Source organism: Nicotiana tabacum, chromosome 23, assembly GCF_000715075.1.
Source record: "Nicotiana tabacum cultivar K326 chromosome 23, ASM71507v2, whole genome shotgun sequence".
Classification (NCBI taxonomy): domain Eukaryota; kingdom Viridiplantae; phylum Streptophyta; class Magnoliopsida; order Solanales; family Solanaceae; genus Nicotiana; species Nicotiana tabacum.
The window spans coordinates 34,768,904-34,788,868 of record NC_134102.1 but is presented as its reverse complement, the minus strand read 5'-3'; the positions used below and the strand labels follow the sequence as shown (position 1 = coordinate 34,788,868).

Sequence of the window (19,965 nt, the reverse complement as noted above, 5' to 3'; positions counted from 1 at the left end):
TGGTGGTGAGGAGGGTTCTTTGGTGCATTATTATTACCATGATTAGAGTTTCTTCCCCGACCACGACCATGACCACGACTTGGGCCACGACCTCTTCCACGCTTAGCTTGGTGGAAGTTCGTCTCATTCACTTCAGGGAATGAATAAGAACCAGTAGGTCGGCTTTCATGATTTTTCATTAATAGCCCATTATGTTGTTCGGCTATAAGAAGATGTGAGATAAGTTCAGAATATGTTTTGAATCCCATCTCTCGATATTGCTGCTGCAGGAGCATATTCGAGGCATGAAAAGTGGTGAAAGTTTTCTCCAACATATCATGATCAGTAATATTATCACCATATAATTTTAATTGGGAAATATTTCTGAACATATCAGAATTATACTCACTGATAGATTTAAAATTTTGTAGTCTTAGATGAGTCCAATCATAACTTGCCTGTGGAAGAATGACCATCTTTAGGTGGTCATATCTATTTTTCAAATTATTCTACAGTATGACTGGATCTTTAACAATGAGATATTCCATTTTCAAGCCTTCATCAAGGTGATGTCGTAGGAATATCATTGCTTTGGCACGGTCTTAGTTTGATGCTTGATTTTTGTCCTTGATGGTGTCTGCCAGACCCATCGCATCAAGATGAATTTCAGCATAAAGTACCCAAGACATGTAGCGTTTGCCCGATATCTCTAAGGCTACAAATTCAAGTTTAGAAAGATTTGACATTATTTAGAAAAAAAAAGTTCGTACCTCTGATATTTTCAAAGTATTTGCTCGAGATAGCAGAGTCTCGTGCGGATAACGTGTTATAAAATAAAGACTGTAAAGTAAAGACAAGTATAGAGAGAAACTGATGTATTATTCAACTTCAAATTCATGTACATAATGGAAGCTGCTGTGTAAGCTACTACTGCAAGCTGCTATTATACCAGATATAGATAATCTTCTACCGGGGGTAATATTTATCCATAACGGAGTATCGAAAGGATTAGCCTATTGTACCAGATATAGATAATCTTCTATCGGGGTAATATTTATCCATAACAGAGTACTATAGAGTACTAAATAGATAAACATATTTACGACAGAGTCCCATATGAAATTGCTTCTTCAGGAAGCTTATTTATAACAAAGTACTAAATAAAAATTCATAATATAATAATTTTATAACAAATAGTACCTTTATTTTCAAATTTTTATGTATAAACAAGCGAAGTGCGTCACCAAACAAGAAAACGGTCGCTGCAGTTAACGTACCTCATCAAACCCAGACAAACGACAGTCTCACCGTCGTTTTGCTTACTCGCAATGGCACCCATCACTCCACCCCCACCCCCTCCTCTCTCTCGTAGGTCAAATTTCCCAAAATTTCGACCCCCCCTCCCCCCAATATCTAATTTCCCTTAATCTGCGAGATCCTCGCCGTCGAAATCATTTTTAAATTCAACTTACGCCACCGGGAAATCGCTTCTCCGACCGATTAGCAAATCGCGTCGGAATGAGTAACAGCAGTGGAGAGCTACTTCAAATCGAGACTCTTGAGCTTCAGTTTCCCTGTAAACTTCTCTACTTTGTTCAAATTAGAAACTTCTAGAAACATTTCCATTTTTTTCCCTTGTCAGATCCGTGTTATGCTTTTTCTCTTTTTAATTTAATTTACTTTTTATGTGTGTTTTCTGCTCTTTTCGATAGTTGAATTGAAGAAGCAGATCTCATGCTCTATACAGTTGACAAACAAGTCCGATAACTATGTTGCTTTCAAGGTAACTTTTCTAATTTTGAAGGTGTGGTTAGCACTTTTATTGTTTTCGAAAGAATTTAAGTTATATGACTGACAGTGAAAATACTAGTGTAATTTAACCTGTTATGGCATGTGATTAGCATTTATTCTAGATTATCAATCAATGCTTATCAAATAGGGTTACTTGCAGTTCCTTTTAAGTCACCTAATAGTATAAATATTATTTACACCGCCAATATACATAACTTAAACTCTTAATGAACTATTGAAGGTTGGAATGTTTCCTTTTTAGGTGAAGACGACGAATCCAAAGAAGTATTGTGTAAGGCCCAATACTGGAGTTGTCATGCCTCACTCTGCCAGCGATGTCACAGGTCTCTCATTATGCTTTTTTGGGACATTTCGAAATTTTCACACCATTTCATTTATATTCAAGTTCGCGAATTTAAATGCATTAAACTATTCAAACATTTGTGTGGCTATAAGACTTTTGAAGTTTGTGGTCTAAATATACTGCTATAACGTTTGTGTAGTTATAAAATCTTGTCATTAAGAATAAAATGGGAAGTGTAAGTTGAAATTTTTTTAGACTAAGAAAGACGTCATTCTTTTTGAACATACTAAAAGGAAATCGGATCACATGAACTGGAACGGAAGAGGGAACCTATAAGTGAGTTTAACTATTAAAGCTTCTTGTCAAATAATGGAAAGAGTAATTCTTTTTTTCTTCTTTTTTTAACCATTTGTGGTTCAGTTACAATGCAAGCGCAGAAGGAGGCTCCAGCAGACATGCAATGCAAGGATAAGTTCCTGCTTCAAAGTGTTGTTGCAAGCCCTGGCGCTACTGCAAAGGACATTACTCCTGAGATGGTAACACTTATAAGTTGTTGTTATGAATAACTTGCGGCCTTCTTTGCCATATTCATGAGAACTAGCATGGTTTATATGCACTTTTTGGTTTTAGTTCAATAAGGAGGAGGGGAATCATGTGGAGGATTGTAAGTTGAGAGTCGTTTACGTTCCACCTCAACAACCACCATCGCCTGTGCAGGAGGGTTCCGAGGAAGGTTCCTCTCCTAGGGCCTCAGTATCTGAAAATGGAGCTCTAAATACATCCGATTTTAATAATGTGAGTTTTTAGACGTCTTGTCTTAATGTCATTAAAGATAAAAATGTGTCCTTTTGGAAAGCAGACCTCGATTGGAATTTAAAATGCCTGGATACTTTGGCTACAGATTTCAAGGGCATATATTGAGCAGCAAGACAGCTCGTCGGAGGTAATCTTCACTTTTAATTATTTGTTGGCTAGCGTTAGTATCAGCGTTAGCTGTATATAGAATTCAACATGAATGATAACATTCTAGTATCAGAAACCACAGAATATCATGTAATTGTCTCTCTATGTTTTCCTTTTTACTGCTGTTCCTGCAGTGCTTAACAGTATCTGTTGGTTTAGTACCGTGACAGAATGTAAATTGACATATTGAAAGTTAAAGCTCCAATATGATTAGAAAATAGACATGGCATATCCCCAAGTATAACTGTTGGGTTTCTTTTGTGAAATTGACACTCGGACAACAACTATTACGTCTGTTCCTTTTTATGTGGTGCTATTTCCTTATTAGTGCGTCTAAAAGAATGTCATCTTTCTTTTTTTGGAAACAATTAACTTTAAGTTTTTCATTTTACCTAATAATATGCTTTTATAGCCGCAAAAATGTCATGGCATGCTTAAAACCGCAGGTTGTTCGATGGAAAAAACCCGAAGAGCCAACTCAACTGATTTAATAAACCAATACATATGTTCCTAGTTTGGTACTGCATGGTATTAGATTGAGAAACCCGACGTTATTCGGTTTGCTATGGGATTAAAGGTCAAATAGCATAAATAGTTTGATGAATAGGAGACACTGTTCATGATTCTAGTACTCGTGCTTTTTAGGCATAACTAGCATCCATGGCTTTTTGTTTCCAATTTTGAGATTGAGTTTTATCGGCAATTTAAACAAAAAAACATAGCACAACATTGTTTAAGTTTCATTTTGAGTTATGTATTCTATGTTGAATATCGTAGGAGTCCCATATTTGTTTCTTTTAATTATTTCTTTCATTTCAATTTATGTGAACCTAATTGACTACAGGGCACAAAGTTTAAGAAAGAAATGAAGATTTTTGAAATTTGTGGTCTTAAACATGCCATATCATTTATGTAGCTAAGAAAGCTTCTCATTAAGGGTAATATTAGATCTAAAATTAAAGACTTTCCTTATTAGGAATGGGTTCATTCTTTTTGAAACTAACTAAAAAGGAAATAGGTTCACATAAATTGAAATAGAGGGAGTATTAATTTTTGATAATCATATATGAGCGTAAGATTGTTGTTAGATCAATGAAAGTGTATTAATTACTCTGTTATCACCTATGTTGCACGGACTCTCCAAAATGATGCCTCACCCGTGTCGGATCCTCCAAAATTACACTATTTTTAGAGGATCCGACACGCACCCGGCAACATTTTCGGAGAGTCCGAGCAACATAGGTTATCACAGAAAATTCCTCACTTAGGGATGTTTCATTAGATCATTTGTTTAATTCCTGCTAAACATGTGTAGACTTATTGGAAATTTATCCGTAACTCCAATAGATTGAATGGATTGAATTTGTATTTCACGTGACAAAGGAAAACCAAGAAACCAATATATTTATTTTATCCTTTTAGGTAAAGATTGACTCCAAAAATATGAATACCCTTAGTTACTGTTATCCAGGAACAGATTCTATTTTATATTTGAAGCTATTAGTTTTGTCTGTTGTTGCAAGGTTCTATTAGCTCCAGCCAGGTTTTCTGATTGTTTAGCCAGAATGCTAATGGGAAAATCTGACATCACATATGCTCTGCCGTTTTCATTTCGTGGAAGATTATGACTTTGATTTCCGTTTTCTTTTGACCATGCCCATGTAAACACACTGTACAGGCCATAATTTCCAAAAATACTGATTTTATTGTTAACAGCAAAACAGATTTACCTTCCAAACATTTGAGCCATTGAAATCCCATTTGGTTTTGTATAGTATGTTCACTTCAAATCTGGAATATAAAGTGACATTTACTTAAATCCTGTTCGGTTATGGTTAATTGAAATCTCGCATATCGGAGTGGCATTACAATGAGGTGGAACCATGAAAGTACTGTAGTTGGTGGAAGGATGCTAAACCATTTGGGGAGGATTAGCTGTTATAATTGCTTTTTGAAAGAAGAATCAATAAGAGTACCTTTTTTAATTCTCATATAGACAGTCTTCTAATAGTAGTAGTTGATTAATGAACCTTCTATTAATGAAGATTATCCTTGGTGGAATTGTTGTAGGCTCATAGCTTCTTCATACTATTCTTTATTCTGCCTTGGTTCATTCTACCCAGTCAGTGAAGAAGTTTCCTGGTGAAGCTTGTTGATCTTAGATGTGTCGATTTTGTTAATAATCTTGTGCATAGTTCCTTGTGATTTCATACCCAGCTTCAATCTTTCCCATGACTTTTTCCTGTTACAGTACTGCTGCATTTATTCTTCATCCTTTTGTCTTAATAATGTTTCCAGACAAAGAAGACACTTAAATTGGGACAGTATGGGTACTAACTATATAGTTCATTTTTTCTTTTTAAATAAACTACTTATATAAGAAGCAAAAGTTGAAAGGGGCTAAAATGGAGCTGAATGATGTAGAGAATTCATATAGCCGAAGCCAAACTAGTTTGGGATTGAGACATAGTTGTTCATGTATCAAAAAAGAAAAAAAGAGGAGAGAGAGAGAGATGTTCAAAGAAATGTATATGTACGAGGAAAGCTGACAGGAAACTATTCCTCCCATCTCTTTATATTTTGACGATGCTGGATGTGAGGTTGCTCTATCTACTGCTCATAAAACAGATAGCAGGGAACATGTCTCCCTAATTACCTCATTCTTCCACCAAATCTACCAAGACAATTGCGAAATGGAGCATTTTATGTTGAAAATTTTATGAAGCCCTTGTATTTCAAACTATTGTAAGATGGCATGTTATGCAATAGTTGTACTACAATCCGTATTTAAACATTCTTATTAAAAGAATGCCGTTGGATCCTTTCTTTGCAGAAGAATTAGGACATGATATTCTCATTCATGTTGCATTGACCAATTCCTGTGCTTAGAGTAGTATACTAATGTGGCATTGTTTATTTGCTTGTCACGACATAGCATATTGTCTCCATTTTTCATTTTTGTACAAAGTCCAGCAGAAGTATATCTCTGTTGAGAGTAAAATATTTTTTCACCAGGTTGTAGATGATTTTCTATTCCATTTCAATCCGCTCTCTATTACCTTTTGTTTTCGGGCGATCTTTCCAATTTTTGACATTTATTCTCATGAGCAGTACAATGGGAGACATGCCTTATTTTCTGATGCAGTTGGATATTTACTATTCTCTCATCCTTCAAGATATAGGTCTGGTGCTCTGTATCTTATGTGGTTTGGTTTTAACTTCGACCACAATCAATGAGTTTAGATGCTGAAAGCATGAGATATTACTAGGAGAAAAGCTGTCAATCTTCGAGTGTTGTTAGAAGTTCTTGAGTGGAATTGTCCTGTGCTGCTTTTCGTATAGTAAACTGTACTTGCGTGTATGTTAAACTATTTGTTAATCTTTTTCCTTTTCGGAGTTTAGTCACCGTCTAGGCTTATACAAGTGTATTTAGTGATTGTTCTGTTCCAAACTTTATTTGGTTGACTTCATTGAACTTTTAATGCTATACCTATAGTTAATTTCTTTTCTTCATCAACTGATGATAGCTTGTCGCTTCATGATGTACTACTTCCTCCGTTCCAGTTTATGTGAACTATTTCCTATTTGGTCTGTTCCAAAAAGAATGACCCCTTTCTAAATTTGGAAACAATTTAGCTTAAACTTCCAATTTTACCCTTAATGAGAAGCTTTTATAACCACACAAATACTCTGGACCCCTTTTTGACTTGTTTAGGACCACAAATTTCAAAAGTCTTTATTTTTTCTTAAACTTCGTGCTCGGTCAAACAGGTTCACATAAATTGGAACGGTGGAACGGAGGGAGTAGTATTTTCTTCTTCAGTATTTTCACGATGCTTATCTTATTGAATACTTGTTTCATATAAAGCTGGTCTCAATGTTAAAAGTTTACCAATTTAACCAAACCTTCGATAGTTTTAATTCTCCATTCCTCCATTTGTGTGGTTTAGTTATTAAGAATGTAGGTTGAGGGCTCTTTATCTTGTTTGCAGACAAAGGCACTAATTTCGAAGCTGACAGAAGAGAAAGTTTCTGTTATACAGCAAAATAACAAGTTTCAGCAAGAAGTGGTAAGGGTTCTAATGTACAATTTTTTTTTTTTGAGATTGAAATGTATAAATATATTTTACGACTTGCTTTCTCTCTTCTCAGAAAATTGTGTACTTCTCACTACTGCTTACAGGGCCCATTGACAATTTCACATGATCTTTCAATACTTTCTAAAGCTAGAGACTTAGATTGTATTGGAGAAAAGTGTTAAACTCAATTACATAATATGATAAAAAAGAAAAGGGCATAAACTACGTTTACTGGTTGGTTCGCGAGGAGAGATTGATAAGTATGAAATACACATCTTCTCAAAAATATAAGTATGAAAAACACATCCTTCTTCCTTCAATTGGAATACAGATGAGAGTGAAAGGCTATGGTTAGCTTAATATGCTTTGGTAGCATGAGAAAAAGAGATAATTAGGAATGTATATCATTGCTGTTTGCATGAGTAAAATGAACTCGTCAGCCCGACATTCTAGGTTAGGCTTTTGCCTAACCCATTTATGTTAGTTTCCTGATGAATTGGTTAATCATCAACACTTGCTTACTTTTCGTGAATGCTCAATTAGCTACTTATTATCTTTAGTATTTCAAAAAGAAGGGTCAGGCTGGTTCAGTTTTCTAATTTCAAGTTAAAAACTCAATTCATATTGAAATTAATGACACATAAAAGAGGGGATTTTGCCTACTCTGTCACGGCAAGAAGCTAAAATGTGGCCTTCTGAATTTTATTCTTGAACTTCATGAACTTTGTCCCCAGACCTTACTTGTGGGACTATACTGAGATTGTTGTTGTTGTTGTTGTTGTAACTTCATGAACTTTGTCATATGCAGGAGCTCTTGAGACGAGAACGTAACAGAAATCGTGGTGGGATCCCAACTATATATGTTCTCATTATTGGATTGCTGGGCATCCTTCTGGGCTATCTTCTCAAAAAGACATAATCATTTAGACAACCTTGCTATATTCTCAATGCTCCAACTGTCTGAAAAACTTCAGAATCTAAAGTCTATTAGTTGTCTGGTTGACATGACTTTTGTACAAGTCATTTTCACTGGCTTTGTAATGGCCTTGAGTTTCAAGAGCTATCATCATCTGGCCTACTATTTCAACATCCTCCTTTTGGCAATTTGAGAAAACATTGTGTACTTCCTAAGTTATGGCTGCAACGAAGTGTTGGAAATACTGATAAGTGATTGTAGTTGAGTGATCTTAATGGCATGGAGGATTTACTTGGATTGCTTCAACTATTTTCCTTGGTTACCCTTGGAAACCTTATTTCTTGTTTTTAGATTTAATCTTGTTTGCATCTCTCTGTATTTTTTGGGGTTGTTTGATTAACCATATTACTAGAAATAATTTCAGTGCAAAAGTTCGTACTACTAGTTTGATGTTTGGTTGAAATTTTGGTTTTTGTATTAATATACCAGTGTTGGCTACTGCTTTTCCTTCTATTTGCTAGTTCTTACGTTACTTGTATTACTAGTTTTTGGAAACGCACGTGTGTTCGGTGCAAGAGTGTTTTGATTATTTGGGTAGCAATGCAAAAATTTTCATGTTATAATTTTTCCATCTTTCATGTTCCTTTCGTAGCTTTAAAATCTTAGCTTTCTCTTCAAACTTTTCACATTTGCTTTCTGCTTCAGCAAGTTTATTGGATTTTTATTGCGAACATTTTCTTAATTATGATCCACATGGTTGGATAGCTAATTTGTAGAGGAAGTGTAAAATATTAAAACGAATTATACTATTATAAGTAAGAAGCAAGAAGCTAAAAAGAACTTAAAGAATCATACACCAGTCTGGGACAATAGTTTTGTGCTCTCTAAATAATATAATAACTCAAACACAACAATTTAACTTGAATATATTTTCAAAAGCAATTCAGAAAAGACGAAGACACTCAACCAATATCAAAGAAAATTATACATGCCTTATATTTCATATGCTGAGCAAGTAGACCAAATTAAAAGAACAATGATCTTTCATGAGAAAAGAAAATTTACCAAATTAGTAATGTTCGACATAGAAACTCTTCTCGTACACTTTTATACAGTAACACTGTAGAGTATCTGAAAGACAGTACAACTATTCTATTATCAGTGAAACACTAAAAGGTGTTCAATTAAAAAGTAAAAAGGCTTACAATGTATAAATAAAAAATGTGAAGAAGTTTACTAAATATATATCTTTATTTATTATAATATATAGATATTTTTTTGTATATTTAATTTTTGTATTTAACGTTTTCTTTTCCGTGCTCTGTTCTATTTTTAAAAAATTAGATAAAAGAAAAAGTAGTTAAAGATAGAGAATTTCGAGTAACTCAAAGCTCTCATTTTGGCCGACTCTATACATAGAACAAACTAAATGAATTATTCTTTGCAAATTAATTTTTGGTCGAATCTTTATATGAATCTTTTCTTTCCTTTTCTTGTAATTTTTCTTTTCCATTTTGTTTTTATTTTTTTCCCGCCACGGTTACTCCCCACATTATACCTATATTTTGCATTTAATTTCCTTGTAATTTGATGCAAATTTCTTTAAAATTGTTTTTTTGCTATAGCACGCTTATCATTTCTCCTTTAATTTTGAAGTACTTCAATGAAACAGGGAAAGAGGATAGAAGGAGAAAATAATGGATGCATTTGATCCACATTGTTTTTTTTTTTCCTTCTTTTCCACATTGTTTGTTTTCATTTCCTTTCCTTTTTCTTTCTTTGTCTTGTAATTTTTCGCTCTCTTTTTCCTTTTCCACATTGTTTGTTTTCATCTCCTTTTCTTTTCTTTCTTTCTTTCTTTCTTTCTTTGTCTTGTAATAATTTTTCACTTTCTTTTTCCTTTTCCACTTTGTTTGTTTTAATTTTCCCTTTTTCATTCCTCCACATAAATAAGATTTTTTTCAAAAATACTCTCATAATTTTTTTCCTATAAATTTAAAGTGCTTCGAAAGGAAAAGTGAGAGAGGACAGAGAGAAAAACTACACTACAAGAGTTCAAGTTGCAAAAGTATTCAAATTGGTTACAGCTTCCGGCCAAAACTTTAATAAGTTTCTGATCACTGCTTCCTTTCTTTTTCTTGCTTCATCCCATGATAAGAAATTTTAAACTCCTCAGAGAAAGCCTGGGGAAACCTTTTATTATGCCATGTGACCGTGCTTGATGACTTTATGAGTGAAGAAAGAATTATTGATATAATATTATATGATGCTAATGAAATACTATTTGATAAGATAGTAGTAGTAGTATTGATGATGCCATGAAATTACAAAAGAGTGTTGGTTGTTAATGCCTTGTTCTCTGACCTTATTCAATCTATGCATCTAACCTATTTCTCTTCATTCGCACTACACAGTATTTGAAATTTGGTCACAATGGAAGCAAGATGGTGAATGCATATGGTCTGTCTATTTATATAGTGGTACAATATTTAAAATTTAATGGTGAAGAATCCTTTTAAATTCCATAATTAAGTGACGAATACAAGAAGTTGTAACCGAAAGAATATAAAAGTGTTATAACTGAAACTTTATGTGATATAGGATTTTAAAGAGGAGAGAAAATTGAATAAAAGAAGGAAATAATATAAAGGAACTGTAATAGTATCGGTAAAAAGTGTACAATAACGGCTAAAAAGTGTACGGTAACGCCTAATATTGGTATTATTTCTTTCATTAATGTTATGAATTTTTTACAGGGCATTAAGTACAAAATATAATTTAATAAGAGGTAATTTTAATTTTAGGCAGAGGACAATTTGGTCATTTAGTTTTTGAAGGTTATTATAGTAAACTAACTTCACCTAAAAGTTTTCATTCTTATAATATAATATGATCTTTCTGGATTGTATTGCTGTTACTGATCTGCTGTCTCTTTTCGTCTTTTTGAGCCGATGGTCTATTGGAAACAGTCTCTCTACTCTTTCGGAGTAGGAGTAAGGCCTACATACACACTAGCTTCCCTAAACCCTGGGATTTTACTAGGTGGTTGTTGTATTTTTGTCGAATTTAATATGGGACTGCAGTGTGTATCGGCAATGGCTGTATAATTTTTATTTTTTAATCACACCCATAAGAGCTTTGGGTGAGGATATACTAAGGAAAAGGATCACACAATTGAGGGGGGCTTGGCCTGACCTCCTTCAATATAGTTGGATCCTCAAAAAGGCTTCAAAACAGCTTAAGATTGTACATTTGTATGAGCTCCTAGACAAAATCTACATATCTAAAGCTTCCTCTATAGAATCAACATACAAAGAAGTTTAGCTTTGTCATATCTCAGTCTAATGCGAGGGAGATGGTTAGGTCCCTTTGCCATTCTAGGTAGATCTTGATGTTGAAATAGGAGTGTGGACTCATTGTTTGTTGAAGCCTGTTTAGCCAAGACATCGGCCACCTGGTTAGCTTCTCTATAGCAATGCATTGTCTGACCATTCATCTGAATCAAAAGCTGATTAATATAATCTATCATATACTTCAGTTTGAAATTCTCCTTAGTGATTCCTGTCAACATATTGGTGATGAGAAGAGAATCTAACACCAACCAGCCATGAAATGCGTTGTTGTGCACACCATTCAACTCTAAATTTTGCAGAAAGAGCTTCCGCTTCGTTATTGCTACTGCAAACAATAGGTGCTGAAAAAGCCATGATCAGGTCTCCTCTCTCATCTCTGATTATGCCCCCTATTCCTCTGCTTCTGCTATTTGCCAAGAAACTACCGTCAGTATTTATTCTCACAGCTCCATGAGGTGGTTTATTTCAGCAGACAAGTTTCCACCTAGGAATAGTTTTAAAGACTTTCTACTTAACCACACCATTCTGGCCATGAAATAGGAACTTCACATGAGGTGAAGGCTATATCCATAGCAGCCTTCATATTCTAAAAAGTCTGATGCTTCATCTTCTGAACTGAGAGTATTTGTTGCTCACCATATTTATAGGCACATGACTCCTTCCAAATTTCTCAGCATATGATTACTGGCATGACCTGTAGTAGTCAACTATGTGCCTTGTTTCTGGTGTCCAGGCTCCACCGTTTTGTTGAATTCTTCTGTAGGATATTCCTTGGTGTTGGATCCCCAAAAAAGAACCAATAAAGAAGATCCATAAATGCTGGGCTACTTCTCCCTCAAAGAAGACATGTTTGCATTGTCTCACATTGAGGAATTGAGCAACATCTGCGCTGGAAATCTGCCAATCCATTACTGCTGTATAAAAGTTGTATATGAGAATTTAGGTACGTAGTTGTTAATAGTAAGTTCTTCAGCACTGATTTTAAAGTAAGAAACTGTTTAAAATAAATTTTGTTAATTCCTTTGTCATATTCAAGTAAATCTCATTGCAATGTTCTTTTCTTTATTGAGGCATCAAAGTTTGATATTTTAAATATTTTATTCACAATGTGGTAATAAACGAAATGTTAAGTTGGATAAAGCGATGTAAATAAGCTTAAGGGTTGTTAGTTTGGGAATAAGTTATATTGGGAATGTAATGAGTGAAATATAATACATGAATATACTTTTTTGGTAGATGTTTTGTTTATTGGATTAAAAATGGGATTATAATATGGGGACTAAAATATGTGTTTTGTTTACACCGTATAAATTTGGATAATTTTTGTTTCCAATTTTATCTTTGGCCTTTTCAAAATACTTTAGAAGAAGAGCATTTTAAAGCGGCATGTTTGTCGCAAAAAGTAATAGAACAAGTAGCACGAATTGTATAAGCTTCCACTAAGCATTGCATAAGCAAAAGATAAAACAAGTAGCTCGAACTGTATAAGGTTCCACTAGACATTAAACTACAAAGGTTCCAATATGCATTTGGCGGACATGAGCATTGAGGAGACAAATTCACCCCATCGAAGCTCGCAGTCCAAATCAACAAAAATGGCTTTCTATTTCTTGGATCTTCATTAACAGTTCCAAACATATTCATCCATTCACTCAAAGAGATCACTTTTGCAAGTTGCAATAAATTTACATTTATAATCGTGGGATTTCCACGATTTTTATATTATGTGCAAAGCATCCACTAGGTACTTATTTGGCTAACATTCGTACTACTAGTACTATTAATAGCACTTCAAAAACAAAAAAAGGCTTATCGCAAAGACAACGTAGGTGACTCACCGAGAATGCTTGGCTTTAACAAGACACATTAGTATGAACCTGCTTGTCAACGCCATTGTCTCCGATCTCATTTAACGATAATTACAAGTGTATAGAGTTTAACTTCTATATGTTAAAAGTATACAAAAATAATAATTATACTATCAGATTAATTAAAAGATAACTACAAGAGAGAGAGAGAGAGAGAGAGAGAGAGGGATTATTTCATAAGAATCAAGTTAAGCAACAACAACAACATACCCAGTATTATCCCACACCGTGGGTCTGAGGAGGGTAGTGTGTACGCAGACCTTACCCCTACCTTATGAGGATAGAGAGACTGTTTCCAATAGATCCTCGACTCAGGAAAGCATAAGCACCACATTAATGAAAATTTAGACAAGAAGGGACAATACAAAAAGTCATATAAAATCAGAATAAAAATAACAAGACAGTAAGGTGATCAACAATGAAAGAAAACAACGGTTAGTCATAAAAATCTACTATCAACATAAAGCGAGACTGCATGCCAATATTACTGTTATGAACACTCTAGACTACCTACTCTACTACCCTAATCCTCGACATCCATACCTTCCTTTCAAGAGTCACGTCCTCGGTCAGCTGAAGCTGCTCCATATCTTGCCTAATCATCTCTCCCTACCTCTTCTTTGGCCTTCCTCTACCTCTTCGTAGGCCCTCCAATGTCAACCTCTCACACCTCCTCACCGGGGCGTCTGTACTCCTCCTCCTCACATGACCAAACCACCTAAGCCGCGCTTCCCGCATCTTGTCCTCAATAGGGGCCACACCCACCTTGTCGCGAATAACATCATTTCTAATCCTATCTAACCTGGTGTGCCCGCATATCCATCTCAACATCCTCATCTCTGCTATCTTCATTTTCTGGACATGAGCGATCTTGACTGGCCAACACTCAGTCCCATACAACATCGTTGGTCCGACCACCACTCTATAGAACTTACCCTTAAGTTTCGGTGGTACCTTCTTGTCACACAAAATATCGGAAGCGAGTCTCCATTTCATCCATCCCGCACCAATACGATGTGTAACATCTTCATCAATCTCCCCATCCCATGAATAATAGACCCAAGGTACTTAAAACTCCCCCTCATAGGAATAGACCAGCGAGTCCAGCCTCACCTCCCCTTCCCCTCCTTGAGTCTCGCCGCTGAAATAAGACAGTCAATACAACATGTTAAATTAGAATGATAATATAATTTTCTTATGGCAAGTCTAGTTAAAAAGATGGTGTTACGTGGGATGTGGGCATGAGCGCGGTAACGAGTGCTTTATCGATTTAATTTTGTAATGTATACGTTTCTTATTGTCAGGTCATTTGAATAAATTAATAGTATAATAGTGAAAGTCAAAAAGTTAAGGTACAAGAGTGATATTTATCAAGTGCTTATATAGTCCAATGCCATTACCTAGTTTTAGAAGTATAGGATTTGTCTCTCCGTTGCAGTCCTTCAAGTTTCTTTCAAATGCCAATCACCATATCCTCTCTTTTTATGGTTTTCCTTTTGTTCCATGCATGTAATGCTCGGCCTTTCGGTGTTCTCAACAAGGTTTATTTCGATATTTTGTAATTGTCAACATTTTCTTTTGTTTACTCTAAGTTATTATAATCTCTATGTGAGTAGAATTATATATATTATAGCAGCGGTATTCATAATTTAGGGTTAACGGGTTCATGATAGATTTACATTTTACAATTCTTTTGCATACGTATAAGTCAATAGAGTTGAAAGTGTTTGTCACGACCCTAAATCAACCCGTCGTGATGGCGCCTATCATGGTACTAGGAAAGCCGACAAGATACTAAAACAGTTTAAATAAAGAAAAATCTCTTAAAACAGGATAGGAAATCATAATTCAATACATAATTCTTCCCAAAAACGGAGTGTCACCGAGTACATGAGTATCTATGAGTTAACAAGGTCTAGTACATTGTCTGGAAGTAAAAACGGAATAAATAAACTGAAAGATAAGGGAGGAGAGTCAAGGTCTACGAACGCCAAACAACTACCCCTCGATGATCTCCGAAGGTCTGGCCTCTGCAAATCAACAACCGCCGAAACCGGAAGCACCTAGATCTATGCACAGGAGGTGCATGGTGTAGTGTGAGTACAACCAACTCAATAAGTAACAAATCTAACCTTTTGACTGAAAGTAGTGATAAGTTCAATTATTACGATCCACTTTCAACATTTAACAGTACGAAAAGTTACAAAAATATAACAATGATATCTCAGATATTTATATTCTACAAGTGAAGGTACAAGAAATTTAGACATGCTTTCAACAAGGACTTAGACATGCTTTCAGACTTCACAACAAAACTTAACATATAACAGGGCAGATCCAGCCCAGGGCAGAGCCATCCCACATGTAAATAAAACAGGGCAGATCCAGCCCAAATGCAAGTAAACAGGCAGATCCATCCCAAATGCAAGTAAACAGGGTAGATCCAGCCCAAATGTCATGACTGCTAGCATTGCGCCCACTGTGAGTATGTAGACTCTGGAGGGGCCGATCAGCCCAATCGCTATAATAAGCCAAATCCTGGCATCAATCAATAAAGCCTGCTGCGGCGTGCAATCTGATCCCATAAATATCACTCATAATAGGCCCTCAGTCCCACTCAGTCAATAACCTCTCCCATCTCTCAGGCTCACCAAAATCATGATAATCAGCCCACAATGATGATATGATATAATATGTAAAGACAATAGAGACTAAGACATAATATGCAAGTTATAACTGTGACTGAGTACAACTTGACATATTAAGCAATTAGTTCTACAGCAAAGAACGACCACTTAGGGTCCCAATAGTACCATCATATAACCTAAGCAGGGTTTCTAACATGACTGACAACTCAATAGATTTAGCACATGGTGAAAATACGGGTAACAACAAAATTTAAAAACTATTCAGTTCCATGGAATTAACCAAGTCACAATTCTTACGTCACACGCCTACATGCCCGTCACTTAGCACATGCATCACCTTAACACCAATCGCATAACGCAAAATTCGGGGTTTCATACCCTCAGAACCAAGCTTAGAAGTGTTACTTACCTCAAACCGTACAAATCTCTACTCCAACACGCCCTTGCCTCACAAATCGACCTTTAAATGCCTCGAATCTAGCCACAAATAGTTTGATATAATTAACACGAGTTAAAGGAATAAGTTCCATATGAAATTACTAAGTTTTTAATTAAAGTCCAAAAGTCCACTCAAAAGTTGGCCCCCGGGCTCACGTCTTGGAGTCCAATAAACGTCATACAACCCGGAAGCCCATTCAACCACGAGTCCATCCATACCAAATTTACCAAAATTCAACACCAAATCAACACCCAAATCCCCAATTTAAACTCTCCAAATCCCTAGCCTCAAATTCTCAAATTTCACCTTACATACACACAAACTAGGTGGAAAATTCAATGGGGAGACAAGATTATTGATTAAAAATGAACACAAGTGACTTAGTTCAAGAAACCCCTCGAAAATCCTCTCACAAATCGCTTAATCCCGAGCTTGAAATGTTCTAAATGAAGAAAACTCGCGAACCCTTGAATTTAAATGTTCTGGCCAGCCTTTTCGCTTCTGCAATTCATTTAGCCGCTTCTGCGGCACCGCTTTTGCGGTCAACCATTCGCATATGCGGAAGTCACTAATGCCGACCAACCGCTTCTGCGGTCTCATATCCCGCTTCTGCGGGTGCGTTTATGCGCAAATCCGTCCGCTTTTGCGGACCAGCCTCCCCAAGTCCTTTTTCGCTTCTGCGACATGCCACCCGCATCTGCGAGATCGCAGTTGCAAAGTTTTCCCTCGCACCTGCGCAACTACTTCCACGCACCCAGAACCGCATCTGCGACCCCATGGCCGCTTCTGCGTTTCCATACCTGTGGCCAATCCCTCGCAGGTGCGGTTGCACCAGACCTTACCATATCAGCTCCTCCAAAACTCCAAAATTCAATCTGATTTCGATCTGAGCCACCCCCGAGGCCCCCGGGAGCTCAAACAAACATACCAATAAGTCCTACAACACGATACGAACTTAGTCGAGCTTTCCAATCACATCAAACAACGCTAAAACCATGAATCGCGTATCAATTCAAGCCTAATGAACTTTTGAACTTCCAACTTCTAAATTCGATGCCGAAACCTATCAAATCACGTCCGATTGACCTTAAATTTTTCACACAAGTCACAAATGACACCACGGACCTACTCCAACTCCAAAACCTAATCCGAGCAAGTTAACCACTAAGTCCACTCTCGGTCAAACTTCCAAATTTCCAACATTCGCCATTTCAAGCCTAATCCAACTATAGACCTCGAAATCACAATTCAAACACGCTCCTAAGTCCAAAATCACCCAACGGAGCTCACAGAACCATCATAACTCCAATTCGGAGTCATTTACACATAAGTCAACATCCGGTTAACCTTTTCAACTTAAGCTTCCAACCTTGAGACTAAGTATCTCAATTCATTCTGAAACCTCTCCGGACCCGAACCAACTGCCCCGACAAGTCACATAACCACAATTAAGCAGGGAATGAACAGTAAATAGGGAAACGAGGCTAAAACTCTCAAAATGACCGGCCGAGTCGTTACATCCTCCCCCTCTTAAACAAACGTTCGTCCTCGAACGAGTCTAGAAACGTACATGGAGTCTTAAATAGGCGTGGATATCTGCTCCGTATCTCTCGCTCGGTCTCCCAAGTAGCCTCCTCAACTGGCTGACCTCTCCACTGCACCTTCACTGAAGCTATATTCTTTGACCTTAACTTTCGATCCTGCCGATCCAAAATTGCCACCGGCTCCACATCATAAGTCAAATCACCATCCAACTGAACCATGCTAAAATTCAAAACATGAGACGGATCGTTGACATACTTCCGGAGCATAGAAACATGAAATACTGGATGCACACTTGACAAACTAGATGGCAAGGCAAGCTTGCAAGCCATCCCTCTGATCCTATGAAGTATCTCAAATGACTCAATATACCGATGGCTCAACTTTCCCTTCTTACAGAACCTCATAATACCCTTCATGGGTGAACCCTTGAGCAGTACCTTCTCCCCAAACCATGAAAGAAACATCCCGAACCTTCTTATCAGTGTAACTCTTCTGTCTGGACTGCGCCGTGCGAAGCCGATCCTGAATCAATTTAACCTTGTCTAAAGCATCCTGAACCAAGTCAGTATCCAATAGCCTAGCCTCAACCGGCTCAAACCAACCCACCGGAGATCGACACCGTCTCCCATATAAAGCCTCATATGGAGCCATCTGAATGCTCGACTGGTAGCTGTTGTTGTAGGCAAACTCCGCGAGCGGCAGAAATTGATCCCAAGAACAGCCAAAATCTCTGACACAAACGTGTAACATATCCTCAAATATTTGAATAGTGCGCTCGGACTGTCCGTCCATCTGAGGGTGAAATGTTGTACTCAACTCAACCTAGGTGCCCAACTCTCGCTGCACGGCTCTCTAAAACTGTGATGTAAACTGCGTGCCCTGATGTGAAATGATGGATACTGGCGCACCGTGAAGTAGAACAATCTCGCGGATATAAACCTTAGTCAACCACTTCAAAGAATAAGTAGTCCCAACTGGAATGAAGTGCGCGGACTTGGTCAGCCGATCCACAATCACCCAAATAGCATCAAACTTCCTTGAAGTCCGTAGGAGACCAACTATAAAATCCATGGTGATATGTTCCCATTTCCACTTTGGAATCTCTAGCCTCTGAAGCAATCCACCCGGCCTCTGATGCCCATACTTCACCTACTGACAGTTAAGTCACCGAGCTACAAACCCCACTATATCCTTCTTCATCTCCTCCATCAATAATGCTGCCTCAAGTCTTGATACATCTTCGCGACACCTGGATGAATGGAATACCGCGAACTGTGCTCCTCCTCAAGAATCAACTCACGGAGCCCATCTACAATAGGCACAAAATTCGACCCTGTATCCTTAACACCCCATCATCCCCAATAGTAACATCCCTGGCATCACCGTGCTGAACCGTGTCCTTAAGGACAAGCAAATGGGGATCATCATGCTGGCGCTCTCTGACGCGATCATATAAGGAAGACCGATAAACCACACAAGCTAGAACCCGGCTGGCCTCCGAAACATTTAATCTCACGAACTGGTTGGCCAAGGCCTGAACATCAACTGCAAGAGGTCTCTCACCAACATGAATGAATGCAAGGCTACCCATACTCACCGCCTTTCTACTCAAGGCATCGGCCACCACATTGGCCTTCTCGGTATGATACAGAATAGTGATATCATAGTCCTTCAAAAGCTCCAACCATCTCTGCTGCCTCAAATTTAGATCTTTTTATTTGAACAAGTGCTGAAGAATCCGATGATACGTAAATACCTCACAAGACACACCATAGAGATAATGCCTCCAAATCTTCAATGTATGAACGATAGCATCCAACTACAAATCATGAATAAGGTAGTTCTTCTCATGAGGCTTAAACGGATGTGAAGCATAAGCGATCACTCTACCCTCCTACATCAAGACACACCCAATACCGATCCGAGAAGCATTACAATACACTGTATAAGAACCTGAAGCTGAAGGAAAAACTAGAACTGGAGCTTGATAAGTAGGGATTTTAACAACTTATTTGCACTCTTTTACTTTCGTTTTAGATCAAAAATGTTTAAAGGTATTCCCGAGAACTAATGAAATGTG

At 37.0% G+C, this 19,965-nt stretch overlaps 1 protein-coding gene across 1 annotated transcript; it reads left to right on the top strand.

Annotated features, from left to right (window-relative positions):
• Positions 1-1,363: 1,363 nt before the first annotated feature.
• LOC107762211 (vesicle-associated protein 1-2-like) lies at positions 1,364-8,559 on the top strand. The gene is made up of 8 exons (XM_016580552.2): positions 1,364-1,555; positions 1,692-1,762; positions 2,033-2,114; positions 2,495-2,610; positions 2,705-2,869; positions 2,976-3,017; positions 7,030-7,107; positions 7,925-8,559. Exons 1-8 carry the CDS (start codon positions 1,498-1,500, stop codon positions 8,033-8,035), a joined length of 723 nt encoding a protein of 240 aa, XP_016436038.1. The 5' UTR covers positions 1,364-1,497; the 3' UTR covers positions 8,036-8,559.
• The last annotated feature ends 11,406 nt before the right edge of the window (positions 8,560-19,965 follow it).

What these genes read in the sequence shown, in the direction of transcription:
- LOC107762211 (XM_016580552.2), top strand. Translation starts at nt 1,498, where the DNA reads ATGAGTAACAGCAGTGGAGAGCTACTTCAAATCGAGACTCTTGAGCTT. An exon ending in AGCAAGACAGCTCGTCGGAG is followed by an intron (nt 3,018 to 7,029) that starts GTAATCTTCACT and finishes TCTTGTTTGCAG; the next exon opens with ACAAAGGCACTAATTTCGAA. An exon ending in ACAAGTTTCAGCAAGAAGTG is followed by an intron (nt 7,108 to 7,924) that starts GTAAGGGTTCTA and finishes TGTCATATGCAG; the next exon opens with GAGCTCTTGAGACGAGAACG.